We start from the raw sequence: 14,329 nt of genomic DNA, 5'->3' as shown, positions 1-14,329 counted from the left end.
GATGGAAATGGTAGACCATCAACATCTGGGGACTCAAGGTAGAAGAATACACTAGGCTAACAATCTGTAACCTGGTGTCCTCCAGATGTTGTGGTCTTCTACTCCCATCAGGTCCAGCCAGCATGACCAACAGTCAGGGACATGGGAGCATGAACAGCATATAGTGGTACCTCGGGTTACAAATGCTTCGAGTTACAAACACTTTGGGTTACAAACTCCGCTAACCCGGAAATAGTACCTCGGGTTGAAAACTTTGCCCCAATATGAGAACAGAAATTGCGCGCAGGCGGTGTGGTGGCAGCAGGAGGCCCCATTAGCGAAAGCACGCCTCAGGTTAAGAACGGTTTCGGGTTAAGAACAGACCTCCGGAATGAATTAAGTTTGTAACCAGAGGTACCACTGTACCCTTTTGTTCATATGTATGTATGTACACGTACGCATGCACGCGCACACTCAACACATACAAGACTTCTTCCTGGGACCTGAAATTGTGGCTGCTGCGCCAGTTCTGCACTGTGTTAGTTCTGGCTAACATGTGTCTGTTGAATGGTTTCTTTAAATGTAAAGGTTCATCATTGTTCCACTCGATGTGTATGTCTTTAAGGGGCCAGAGCAAGGGCCAGAGCAAAATAACGAGACCTAGCTTTACAGCTGTGAAACATAGCAGGTGCTGCTGAGTTGTATTGATTAAGCTGTGTCAGCAATTGGGTGTAGTATATAAGGAGCAGCACCTAGCTCTCCCATTACCCTGGGGGACGGGTTGGTGGTTGGGTCTGGTTTGTTGATGTATTAGTGTAAATGGAGTTTTTGTTTTTCTTATTAAAACCTTGTTTAAGTTATTTTTGAGTCCCTTTTTAATGCATGGTCTCCCCAGCAAGCTCTGCAGCGCTACCATACTGCAAATAGCCAACAGTGTCTGATGGTTGGAGAGCACTTTGGCAGCAGAGACAATCTGGACCAATAGAAAATGGGGCAACAAACAGGAAGAGCTAGTCCATCCAGCATGTCATCTTCTTGTCCCATCATCTTTGACCCAGGTCCAATCTGACCCTGCAATGGTGGCAGGTGGCATCATTGTCATAATTCTGCTGGTGCCACTGCAGCTGCCATGAGCAGTGAAGAAGAGAGTACTAAGGCATTCACCAGGCTTTGCTCTCACCACCACCACCACTACTCTGCCATGTGGCCCATGGGAAGCTCCAAGGCAGGGAAGTAATCAGGAGTGGCAAAGGAATAATCTGCATTTTTCCTCCCACTGTTGGAAACATACAATGCTATGGGCCAATCCCTGGTGTGCCTGCAAGTGTTCTGTATCCATGCACAGAATAATAAAACAAATATTAATTTTAAACAAATGCATTCACTTAATTAAACAAATGAAATTAATTATTAACTTTAAATACCCAAGCTTTTCTTCCTACCTTCAGGTGCTTTTTTGTGAGGGAGAGACTAGAAAACAAAATTTCAGCTACATGCCCTTCTACATGAGCAAACATTAGAGAAGAATAGCCTGTTTCCCAGTTGCAGGCAAATTTAAGATTCTGATAGTCTAGCCAATAAGCAGAACATAGTGAATTCTGTAACTTAAATGTTAATGGCCACTAGAATGTGCTTCATCATTGGGCTTCAGGCTTTTTTTTAGCCTGATGCTGCTGGTAAGACAGTTCCTGAAGTCTACTTTGTATAATTCCTAACTTGATTGGCCTTTGCAGCAGGGCTAGTTGGCTTATTAAGAACACACTAATTGAAGAATTCTTGTCATCCATCAACTGACTGTCTCAGAGGGTAGGCCACTGATCAGTGGGTTAACTAGGATCTATTGAACACAGCTTAGCATTGTTAAATCAGTGAACAGCTTATTATTAAACCACAGAATAGCCACAGAACAGTATGGCAGACAGTAGCAGACAAGGGGAACGAGGGGTGATTAAGAAGAGAGTACTAATACATTGAAAAGTAGGAAAGCCACCCACACCACTGAGCGGCCTTCAATGACTGCCAACTTGAGAGCTTTTAAAGAGGTGTTAGAACTCTCGTAAACCTAAAGTCAGAATTAGAAAAGTCAGAAGAAATAAGTCTCACAGTCCTCTGTTACTATAGTGCTGTACTGGTTTGTTCTCTTTTCCAGGGTGTAGATTGGTGCTGCAGGCCTGCATGTGACCGAAGAGAGGACAACATCAGCATCATACATTGTCTGGGGAGAGAGATCGTCAAGATTTAAGGACAAGGGACAAGGATCTGTTAAAAAGGGCAAATGCCTTAAAGGAAATCCGAAGCACATTAAGGCTTCAGAGCCATGTCTATGGAAAAACCTCACAACTTTAACTGAAAAAATACCATGTCTATCCAAAGAAGCACATCATGGTGTACAGTATCTAAGGAAAATCTCTGCAACATTTTAAAAAACAACAATTTGCTTCAAACTGTTTTTAATATTGCATTTTAAAATTACCATAACACAAGAGAACAAAAGTGATAAACTGCTAATTAAGGGACAAACTGTAGGGGGTGCTAGAATCTCAGCTAAGATAGCCTAGGCGCATTCCATTGTTAGTGATGTGATGATTATCAAAGCTATTTGTGAAAGCATATGTTAGTCATAGCAATCTCCTTGGTAATAGAGATCTGGAGGATTTAGAGCCTGCTCTGTGCTAAGAAAGTGAAATGGTGCTCTCTTTTCTTAATTTGTCTGCCACGACTGGCATTGCTGTGTGACAGGTACAAGGAGGGCAAGAATGAATTCCCAGATCATAGGTAGTTGCCTTATACCAGGTTAGACTGTTTGTCTAACTAGCCCAATATAGTTGTTGTTTTGTTATATAGTTGACTCTGAAAGGTGGCAGGAGGTCTCTGAGGTCTTGGGCAGAGGTCTTTTCGCATCAATTCCTATGCTGTTTGATCCTTCTAACTTAGGGTAGGGAATCTGTGGCCTCCAGAGGTTGTTGAATTACAGATTTCATCATACCTGACCACTGGCCATTAAGAATCCAACAATATCTGGAGGGCCACAGGTTCCCCATCCCTGTTTTAACAGGAGATGTCAAGGTGTTTTCCAGGTGCCCAGTCTTGTTTGCACTCTGAGCATGCCTCTTAACCCCTTGACTCTTCTGTTTTCCTCCATAGGTGGCTGTGCAAAGAATCATAGAAATGTAGAGTTGTAAGGGACCCTGAGGGCCATCTAGTTCAACCCCTTGCAATGCAGGAAATCTTAATTAAAGCATCCAAGACAGAAGACCATCCAACCTCTGCTTAAAAACCTCCAATGAAGGAAAGTCCACAACCTCCCAAGAGTGTCTGTTCCACTGTTGAATAGCTCTTAGTGTCAGAAAGTTCTTCTTGATGTTTAGTCGGAATCTTTCTTGTAACTTGAATTCATTGGTTCGGCTCCTACACTCCAGAGCAGGAGAAAACAAGCTTGCTCCATCTTCCATGTGACAGCCCTTTAGATATTTGAAGGTGGCTATCATGTATTTCCTCTTTTCCAGGTTTTTCCAGGCTAAACATACCTAGTTCCTTTAACAGTTCCTCATAAGGCTTGGTCTCCAAACCCTTGATCATCTTGGTTCCCCTCCTCTGCACACGCTCCAGCTTGTCAATATCCTTATTAAATTGTGGTGCCCAGAACTGGCTGCTTAGCATGCCAACCAATTGTTTTGGAAAGCCCTTCCTTAGCCAACTACGATCTCCAAATGGGTCACATTTTGTCCCAGGTAACCCATCAGAAACCACAGTTCTTCTGAGGGGATCATGTTGTCCAACATGTTCAGTTTATTCCAGCTGCTCCATGGCATATTTCAGGACAAGTCTCATAGAATCATAGAACTGTAGCGCTAGAAAGGATCCTAAGGATCATCTATTCCAACTCCCTATATGCAGCTATCCCATATGGGGCTCAAACCTGCAACCTTGGTGTTACCAGCACCACACTCTAATCAACTGAGCTATCCAGAGCTGGCCCTTTGTTATGTAAGTACTTAGAGCTCCTCCTCATTGGAACTTAAAGTCAATTAACTTCAGCTGGTTTGGGACAAACAGCTTACATTACATTAACAGCAAGAACAACATAAATATGTAACCAAATAACTCCATATGATATAACAAAACACACACGCACAGTGTTACTCCACACAGATTACATAGTCAAGGGGAGGAATGCTTTACGATCCAATTTTACCTTGGGGTATTGGTGCTCACTAAGAAGTAGATTGGCATCTGTACAGCATTAGTACAAAATGTTTCCTTCTTCATCTCCTTTATTTACTTCATGGCATGTTTTCAAGAAAAGTCTCACAAATCTTTGGTTATGTTTTCCATCCTATCACTGGCAGGAGACATGAAAAAAGCTGATAGCCCTGCCAAAATGTATAGCCCACTGTGGTCTGTGCTCTGTAGTCTTAAAAGACCACCCAGAGCATTCTGGGACACTATCCAAAAATTTATGTCTAGCTGGAAGTGTTTTTGACAGCAAATTCTCATTTTCAGTTGTACAGAAGCGTTCTGCACATTTGATTTAGCACTGTGGTGGCAAACCAGGGGCGTTGTGGTCTTGATATAAAACTCCTGTCGTTCTTGTTGATGCACTTACCTTATTGTAGAGCAATGAGATGAGGTTCAGCTTGGGGGTGCCCACTTCAACACTATGGAGCTTGTTGTGCTCCTTGGTTTTCCTCAGAGCTACAAACAATGATGTAGGCTGGAGGATGGCTGGACTAGAAGTGGTGCAAGATCAAGTGTGAAACCAATGGAACAGTGTTTAAAGCATGCCACCATGCCTAAGATATAGTGACAAAGGCAGCAAAAAAGACCTAAATTGCTGTCTCTGTTGCACCCTCAAATAGTCAGTGAATGGGATGTTGGAACCCCAGGCCTGCTGTGATACATTCACAGGTTCAGATGCTGGTAATCATAGACTACTGTAATGTGCCCAGTATGAGGTTTCTCTTCTGGCTGGTCCTGAGGTTGCAGCTTGTGCAGAATACTTCAGCCGGAGTAGTGAGTGCTAACCCTTCCCAAATATATATCATGGCAATGGGGTACAAGCCATAAGAGTAGGAGTAGTAGTAGTAGTAGTAGTAGTAGTAGTAGTAGTAGTAGTAGTAATGTGCATGTGGTGCCTACCCTATGGATCATACTTGTGGCATCTCAAGCTGTGGGGCAGGACCACAGTTCAGAGGCAAATCTTTCGGTTTCCTACCCCAGAATAAAGGACAATTGCTGTAAAGCAGCTTCCTTCCAATTCCAATTCCATTCTGGATATAGGATTGTATCGAAATCTGTTGCTGCCCCCACATCACCCTTTCCAAATCAAGATGCAAGTGCACAAAAGGGACTCTTCCAAAAAGACAATTCATTTTCCTCCCCTTTCACATTTGCAAAGCTAGAGCTGTGAAGTCCTTCCCTTCCTCTTACTTTCCTGAATGCTTTCCTGAACATGGATTGTCGGGAAGAGTGGAACACTAGCGTTTCTAGTAATGTGAATAGAGGAGCAGTAAATTTGCATCCCAGCTCTCTTAAAAAACACAAAAAACTTGCATGTTGGAGTGCCCTTGTTAAATTCTGATAAAAAGGTCACATGGACATTAACTGCAACACAATACAAACTGTGATATAATCACAACCTGAGCAATAACCATGTCAATATTGCATGATTACATTTGCCACCATTTTATTATGGGGCCAAAAGCACCCCTAAGAATTTATATCACTTGCTCAATACCTCACCTATACACTGTCCTTTGCTTGCAGGTCTCTCAGGCCCAGTCACTGAATAAAAAACATTCTCTTGAATAACCTTGTGAAAGTCAAGGGGCACACGATTCTCTTGCATCTGATGAAGAGCCGCAAAGAAAGAGTACAGTCTCTTCATTTAGCTTGTAAAAGCTGCAGACTGGAAGAGAGTTTAATTTAATATGGTGGGTGCATTAAGAAAGAAAGAGGCTGAAAAACTGAACACTTGAGTGTGCTGGTGCTTGTAACTGATCGTTAGGCCTAATTGGATAGTCTGACATAGTCAGAAAAGTAACATTAACTAGGATTAGGGGGAGAAAAACACCCCTCAGAATCCATCATTCAAAAGGGGAAGATCCCCTCCAGCTGTAGTTTATTTAAAGTAAGCACAGTCTAAAGCAGTGGCAATATCATTCAGCAGGAAAGAGAGTGTGGCTCTTCTACAAGAGATTTACTGTTTAGAACAGCTTCGCTGTGAAGTCACTAACATTTAGAGCACAACAAATCGGTGTTTATGTAGCTACACCACAATGAATGACAGTCTTTATGAACCTTGCAAGCAAAACTTAGTAGAGGCTGACAGTACTTGAAAGGAGAGAAATGTAGAGTTACTGGCACCGGCAGCTCAATAGGAGGCCCACCGTATTGCATGTCAGTGCCAGGCTCAGCCCAGAGGCATACAAAATAGGTGGCATCTTTTCCTTCTGTGCATAGATTCTGTTGGCCAATGTTGGTCAAAAGCCTATGAACTCTTACAAATATTATTCAAATAAAACATATAAAATGTACATATTGTGACTTCCTAACCAACATGTCAACAACTGTCTGTCGTAAAAAGATACACAGCCATTACAATTACGGGAATATCTTCCATTCTGCAAATCCTTCTCAGTATACATGGTTTTTGCTGTCAAGAGAATAGGAATGACAAGGTATTATATATCTATTTCACTGGACCGATTCCAGCTGGAATAGCGACATACAAGTTTCAGAGGGGTAGTTGTTGATAGTTTTGTTGCAACAAATGCAAAATTAAAGCAAAACACTTTAATTCTTATGCAATCTTAAACACTAATTGGTTTATTATGGCATAAGCATTAAAGGACTAGAGTCCACTTCATTGGATGCATGGAAGGTTATGACAAATTGGCAGATATATAAATGGGCATTGATGTAAAAGATATAAAATTTTAATAGTGGGGCCAGAAGTTAGGGATAAAATGCTAAATGTATGAAAATAAATACTGTAGTGATGATTTACAAAGCAGTGTTGATAATAACATAAGCTTCCTGGTACTGGCACTGATAAGACAAATACAGTGGTGCCTCGCAAGACGGAATTAATTCGTTCCGTGAGTTTTTTCGTCTAGCGAATTTTTCGTCTTGCGAAGCACGGTGTCGGAAAAGTTTTGGAAAAGCTTCAAAAATCACCAAAAACCTCAAAAAAGGCTACCACACCACGTTCTATGAGTTGCTCCTCGAAGTCAAGTCGCAACTGTATTAACGGTGTTAAGAAAAAGGAAACAAACTTACAAGACGTTTTCGTCTTGCGAAGCAAGCCCATAGGGAAATTTGTCTTGCGAAGCAGCTCAAAAACCGCAAAACCCTTTCGTCTAGCGAGTTTTTCGTCTTGCGAGGCATTCGTCTTGCGGGGCACCACTGTAACTATATTGCTAAGACAATTAAATCCATTATCTCGATTCAGGCCACATGTGATGAATCAAGCTTCTACATAACAACTCATCTACAAGTTTGTTTTTGTAGACTCATAGACAGAAGGCCTCATCAGGTATTTGGATTAGGTGCTAACGCACAATGGGGGCTGTGGGAATGAATGAGCATGCTGGCTGTAGCCGTACATCAGCCTACATGAATTGAAGGCTGAAATTCTGAAGTGGGGAGCCCCTATATTCATGGAGGATCCCCACACGTTTTAGAAGGTTTTAAAATACACCGGGAAACACCATAGGTGGTCTCCACTTCAAAAGTTTGTGGAGGGTGAGGGGAGCATGACGCTGATGCATTCATCCCCATGATCTTTCCTCATGGGTTAGCAAGTCTGGAGAATGCTTTAATCATGCCTGATTTGTGAAACATGGAAGCTTGTATATTTCTTGCAGAGTTTGGTATGACACTACTTTCATAACTGACTACTTTATAGCCTGAATCTAATCTCTGACATGGGCAAATGAAGTGTTGTTAGTTGACACCATTTATGAGTGCAGCTACAGCTGTCTATTGCTGCAACTTGTATTGCACAAGGGGCCAAAGCTGCCTAGGTGCACCTGCGTGGTTTAAGCCTTTGCACAGTATATAAAAGGGTGCACGGCATGACATTTGTAGGGAACAGGATTGGCAATGTTACCTGACATCTTTTCTGGGACACTAGAACCAGGACCTCTCCTTGGCACAACACAAGTACTAAAAATTATGACATTCCCAAAATATTACCTTAAACAGTATTGCTACACTTACTTTACTTTTCTGAGCAGTGAGCAGTTGCAGGGGTTCAATGTGTACATGGGTTTAATTTCCTTTGGATGGAAGTCACTGGAATATTTGAATTTATTTACAAATCTACAGCTAGGCATAGGTGGATGCAAAACCTAGAGCACTCCAACAAACAGCCAAAGTAAACTCACTGTCCCAGCCAGCCCAAATGCTGTTAGTTTAGGGACCAAACTAATCTCTGTCTCCAGGTTTTTCTCAATCTCTGGCTCAAACTTGACAACTGCAGTCTGTTGTTTTTCCTTAAAGTTAAGGAAGATTCAAATTGTTCCTCACTATTTCAAGCCATACGCCAGCAGCCTCAGGAAGGTATGACCAGACTTGGCCAGCAGGTTTAATCAGCTTTAAGAAATCCTTCTGGCACAGCTAGCTCTCTTGAGTCCAAACCCCAAAATGTATACCATTTATAGTACAGTACAGTCAATGCAATGCAATGCATTGGGACGTGGGTGGCGCTGTGGGTTAAACCACAGAGCCTAGGACTTGCCGATCAGAAGGTCGGCGGTTCGAATCCCCACGGCAGGGTGAGCTCCTGTTGCTCGGTCCCTACTCCTGCCCACCTAGCAGTTCGAAAGCACGTCAAAGTGCAAGTAGATAAATAGGTACCGCTCCGGCGGGAAGGTAAACGGCGTCTCCGTGTGCTGCTCTTCCATGTGCTGGCCACATGACCTGGAAGCTGTATGCCGGCTCCCTCGGCCAATAATGCAAGATGAGCGTTGCAACCCCAGAGTCGGCCACAACTGGACCTAATGGACAGGGGTCCCTTTACAGTCAATGCATAGCCCCATAGCAACACATTACATGTTAATGCTATGCACCCAAATACCACAACAAACAGCAGCTGTGCAATACACTATGCACAAAGCCTTATATAGGCGCCACATCATTTGTTCTTCCAACAAATTAGCAGCTTGTATACTGCCCCCCTTCTACCACTTAGACATCCACACAGAATATGTATCACGTAAAGGAAATTGGACTTCCAAACACAAGGGATGGAGAGCAGTCTATAGACAACACAAGAAAACCACTTGAACAGAATAACAGCTGCTCACCCATTGATTATAACATTCTTGACTCACTGGTGTTGTTTATCCCTAGTAATGTCTGTCACCTGAAGTACAGTCAACTCATTTGAACTATCTTTCTTCTCTAGAAGCAGAAGGGGGGGAAAAATCAATCTGTCCCTTCTACTTCGATTACAGAAGTGAGAAATAAAAGATCTTCCAAACCATCAGATGACCCAATATATTTTACTGATGTGTTTATATATTAGTGGCAGTTGGCAAGGCTGCGGACTGCCAAGCACCTTCTGATGACACATATTAAGCACAGGTGTGTGGGGAGGCCTGCATGTGTATGCGCACACACATACTCACAGAAGCCTGTGGTGAATAATAGAACAAAACGCTCCTAGCAACTCCACAAATCAAAGTGCACAAAAAAATAAACGAAGTAGTTAAATATCTCATTAGAAGGGCAAAAGATAGGAAGGGGGTGTTGCAAGAGGGTTTAAACAAAACTTCACAGAGAGAGAGAAAAGATTTTAAAGTTTTAATGCATTAAAAAAAACACCATTTATTAATTAATTCAGTTTATAAGCCAGCCAATAACAATAGTTCCCTGGGTATAATTTGTTGGTTATTGTTCCATTTTTCCTTATTCTGGTTGTGAACTCTCTCATATTCCTCTGTCTCCCTTTGACCAAGGCATGCTCTCTTTCAACCTGTCCCTCTTAACGTTTCTTTCCTTTGTTATTAGCCCAGTCAGACAAAATTTCCAGACAGTTCCATCGATACTGGTACTCAGTTATTTGCTGCTCTCTTTTCTTCCCTTGCTTCCCAAGCACAAGGTTGTTTAGGTGGTGGCGGCAGCAGCAATGACAATACTCTCCTTCATTCTGTGTTGCGCCATGTCGGCACACCAGCCATGTTGTATTATGCCATGTTCCCATTGCAGCCATTTTGTAACTGGTACCAATGACATTTTCTCAGTATTCAAAATGTGCCCACTGCTCTAAAAAGATTGGCAACCCCTGCCTTGGTACAGTGTTCAAAGCACATAAACCAAGCATTTGTCATTTTTTTCTCTGCCATTTTTTTCTGTGGTATGCAATCCTGATTTTATCACCAGTCTTCCCAACATGCTTGCCTTCCAACTTCACACACTTTGCTTCACTGAACTAGAAAAAGTATTTTTCTAACTAACAAGTGTAAATACTTACAAAAAAAACTGGTTGCACGATGAGATACACAAAATACACGAAACACCTTTCCCTTGTTTACACCTCAGGATAAATGAAAACTGCTTAGCTAGAGACAAAATGGACTACACTGAATTGTCGTCAGTAAGCAAAGTGCAAAAATCAATGGCAGCTAACTGTTAAAAGGTGAAAAGTGGTGGAATGAATTTCACATTTTTTGGTGTAAAAATTATCATGAAACCCCGGTGCAAAAGGACCGTGTCAGCTGTATCTTATATAGTCATTTGCGTAGTCATTTTATACATAAAATCATCTTCCTTGGAATCTTTTGAATCAGTCTCCAGGCTACTATCTTCCAGGTTAAGTGAGGCCACCACAGGAGGTCAAATATTTTATTGTAACAGGATATGGAATTCACAGATGCCGGAATAATTTTGCAATAAAACAAAATGTTCAGGGCTTGTGTACTATAATGAGACATATGAAGAACCATTAACTTGTCCCTTTCATTGACTGCCATCTATCTTGATGTCCCATGGCCTTGAGGTTAACTGTATTTGCAGTGGGTGAGAATAATAGACACATTACGAATACTCGAGGTAGGATAAGACTCCCCAGCATAATGAAGAATTAATGATTCCTAATTTGTCTAGAGATACAGGATGGATGTCAGATCTGATGGATGCTTGCTGGGTGAAACAAGTTTGTCCTTTCTTTGCTCATGGTTGGCATCTTTTCAGCAGCTAAACATTAAAGTCATACTTGTACCAAACACTCGCAGTAATACAGGGTATATTTTATTGACATTGCTGTTCTGCCTTCTGTACAGGTTATGACAATTAATAGGTATCGGCAAGGAATAGTTTCCAACAGAGAAAAGGTTAATTGTTTTGCTACATAATCTAACTCCAGGGAATCTTTCACTCTGCTGGAAAAGCCACCTCTCATGATGCAACAGAAGAGAAGCCAGATGCTTCTTATTTGATAGGACTGACCCTTATTCTAGATCCCTGCAGCTCCTTAAACAAATGACCTTCCTGTAAGAACACTGCAGCTCTAGTGGAGTCAGCATCAAAGATTTCTAAATTCTCTTATTTTTGAAATAGTGTACTCACCATCTTAGTATCCTGGATATGACAATATAGACTGGTTGAGACCATTCACATTTATCCATTTATTTATCTCCACCCTGATGCTTTGCAAAATGGTGATATGTAAGTACTTTTCTAAATGAAATAAAAATAGCTACACTGGTTGCCAGATTGTTTCTGGGCCCAATTCAAGGTGCTAATGTTAGTGTTTAAAACCTATAACCACTCAGGCCCCAAATACCCACAAGACAGACTCCTTCCCTACTGACCCTCTTGAGTGCTGAAAGGGGGCCATCTTGGTAGTTCCTCTGCTCTCAAAGGATCGAGAGATGGCAGCCCAGGAGAGGGCATTCTCTGTGGTGACCCCTAAGCTGTGGGACTCCTTCCCCACAGAGGGGCATCTGGCACCTTCATTATAAAGCTTCAGGAGAATGCTGAAGATGTACTCCTTTACCCTGGCTTTTGACATCTGAGGTGTATGTTTTTAGGATTCACCTTATTTGTATGATTGCAAATTGTTTTAAATTGATTTTAATATTGTTTTAATATTGTTTTAATGCTTTAATCTACCCTAGGACATTAGGATGAAGGACAGGTAATCAAAAAACCAAAAACCCAACAACAATCCACTTTTCCTCCCTCTTTAATGCAGATGCACTATTTCCATGTTGTTTTTTAATTTTCTTTTGCAGAAACAGTAAATGTGGGTTAAATGGAAAAATAATATCAGACAGCATTTCAATGAGGCCAATATTGTGTGGACACTGTAGAAAACTTCCATGCATGAGCAGCACTACATCCACAAAACACTGCTCTGTGGAAGCACCCATTGCAAATTAAAAGTACTGCAGTCTTATTGTGCCCTTTATTATCAGTGTGTTTTTTTTAAGTAGTCAGCATGCTGGCTAAACAGGAACTCTTCTCTTTGCAACATATATCCCTTCCGTCCTTGAGGGCCATATGACACGACAAGCTCAGTAGCATGTAGCTTATCCCTGGGAAAGTCTTCCCCCCTTGTTCTTTTTGATTTTAAAATGCAGCTATTCTCTAGAAACCAAAGGAGAAGAACAGCATGGGGTGAAATGTGCTGTTTCCCCAGTCAAAATCAAAACTGCTTTTTGCATTACATAGGTAGAGATATCTATAGGTAGATACATACCCCAGCAAAAAGCAGCTGGGGAGATTTCAGCAGAAAAATAGCACCAGGGAAAGGGTTGTGCTGGGTTTCCACTGCTCTTTGCAGCTTCGACGGCTGCAATTCATAAAACAAAACAAAGAAACCAACTATGAATCAGGTGCCGCTTTATTTAAGTCACTGGCTTAAATGCTTCCTTGCTTTCTGTTTTTATTGTAAAAGGAGGGGAAAAGGTCAAGACATCCTGGTTGTTCACAAGAAAAAAAATAATACTTTGATTTTCCAGGAAACTGCAAAAGATGAAAATAATAAGAAAATAAACAAATAAGCTGGGGGGGACGGATGACAACTCTGGCAGCTTCTCCCCTTGCTTGCTCCATTTGCCCCCAAACACCCACCTGACCATATTAGCCTGTTCATTTTCATGTACGACCTGGTGTTACAATGAGTACAAGCATGGATGTGGTACGCTCTGCTGCACAGAGACCCGGAGCCCATTTCCACTAACCTTGACCTGTTGTAAGCCATCAACCTCCAGTGAGACTTGCCTCTGCTACACGCTGTTGCTACAGAGAGAATGGGGAGGGGGAAACCCACAAAGCATGTTTATTCTTCCAAGGGGACTTACGGATGGCTTGCCCCGATGCCACTCTAAATAGAAAGCACCATCCATTCAATTGAATTGGCTTCCTCCTCCTCTCCCCCCACCAGCTTCTTTCAGGTACATTGCTTCTCTTCAACAACAACTACACATGCCCTGTTAGGGTAGCATGCTGATCAATTAAAATTACTTCTGCTAAAATACTTTTGAAGCCAGTTGCCTCTGTGCAAAGCAGGAAAACAGTGGCTATAGGTGCACAATTTACCGAAGCTTACAGGGCAAACGTAAGCATAGGAAGCTGGAGTAAATTATGCTGGCGTAAGTAAAGCCAGCATAAAGTACACCAGATCTAGAGCTCAGTCAGGAGGCTCAGGAAGGGGAGATGCCAGTTGAACTGGCTGCAGGCGCCCATATCAGGTGTGTACAAACTGTGAGGCTGGCTATAGATAACTCATGGGAAGTGGCACAGCAAAGGAATGGAAGCAAACAGGAGATGAAGTGTCCACCATGTCCACAGTGATGCTCACCACAATGGCAGCCAATCACTATGCACCACAAATCCCAGGCACACCAACCGCACACCCCTGGTGGTGGGAATGGACAGACAAGTGGGAGGCCAGGAAGGCAGGCAGGCAGGCAGGCACTGTTGGAAAATTCCATTCCACCTGTAGTTGCAGACATGGAACTATTGCATGTCACATGTCTGTTTACATATCAGCACAGTCTGCTGGGAACTTCCGTTGTGTGTATAGTTTTTGCTTCTCTCTAACTTCCGTTGTGTGTATAGTTTTGGGCATTGTCTTCCCAGGCCCCTGTGGGGCAGTGTGAGCAGGCACCTCTTTTTGGGGCAGGTAGCACAGCTCAAAGGCCGGGGCGGTGGTGGCTGCTGCCCAGAGGATTCCCAAGGGAAGGGGAGGGGAGAGGAAGCTGAGGGAACACTCCACAAGGAAGGGTATTCGAAAAAGGGCGAGAGGCTGCCAGCTTTGTAGGCAAGGGGTGGCATAACTGGGCCCCTGAGCCCCACAGGGGTGCTGCAGAAAGAATGTAGTTGGTCAAGGGAGCTG

The 14,329-nt window shown here is 42.6% G+C and overlaps 2 protein-coding genes across 3 annotated transcripts in view; one reads left to right on the top strand and one right to left on the bottom strand.

Annotated features, from left to right (window-relative positions):
• LOC310709442 (uncharacterized protein) overlaps positions 1–4,071 on the top strand; it is a gene marked incomplete at its 5' end in the record, with an annotated part of 116,644 nt that extends 112,573 nt beyond the window's left edge. For both annotated transcript variants that reach the window (XM_083509132.1, XM_083509133.1), the window contains one exon: positions 2,129–4,071. In XM_083509132.1, coding sequence (XP_083365258.1) covers positions 2,129–2,160 — 32 coding nt within the window. In that variant the 3' untranslated portion in view covers positions 2,161–4,071. The remainder of the gene's footprint in view (positions 1–2,128) is intronic.
• CD34 (CD34 molecule) overlaps positions 1–14,329 on the bottom strand; it is a 124,993-nt gene that overhangs the window by 68,636 nt on the left and 42,028 nt on the right. The window lies entirely within an intron of this gene.

Source organism: Podarcis liolepis (genome assembly GCF_965112155.1).
Source record: "Podarcis liolepis genome assembly, chromosome: 6".
Classification (NCBI taxonomy): Eukaryota; Metazoa; Chordata; class Lepidosauria; order Squamata; family Lacertidae; genus Podarcis; species Podarcis liolepis.
The sequence above is the reverse complement of the archived record's forward strand: the minus strand, read 5'-3'. Positions and strand labels throughout refer to the sequence as shown.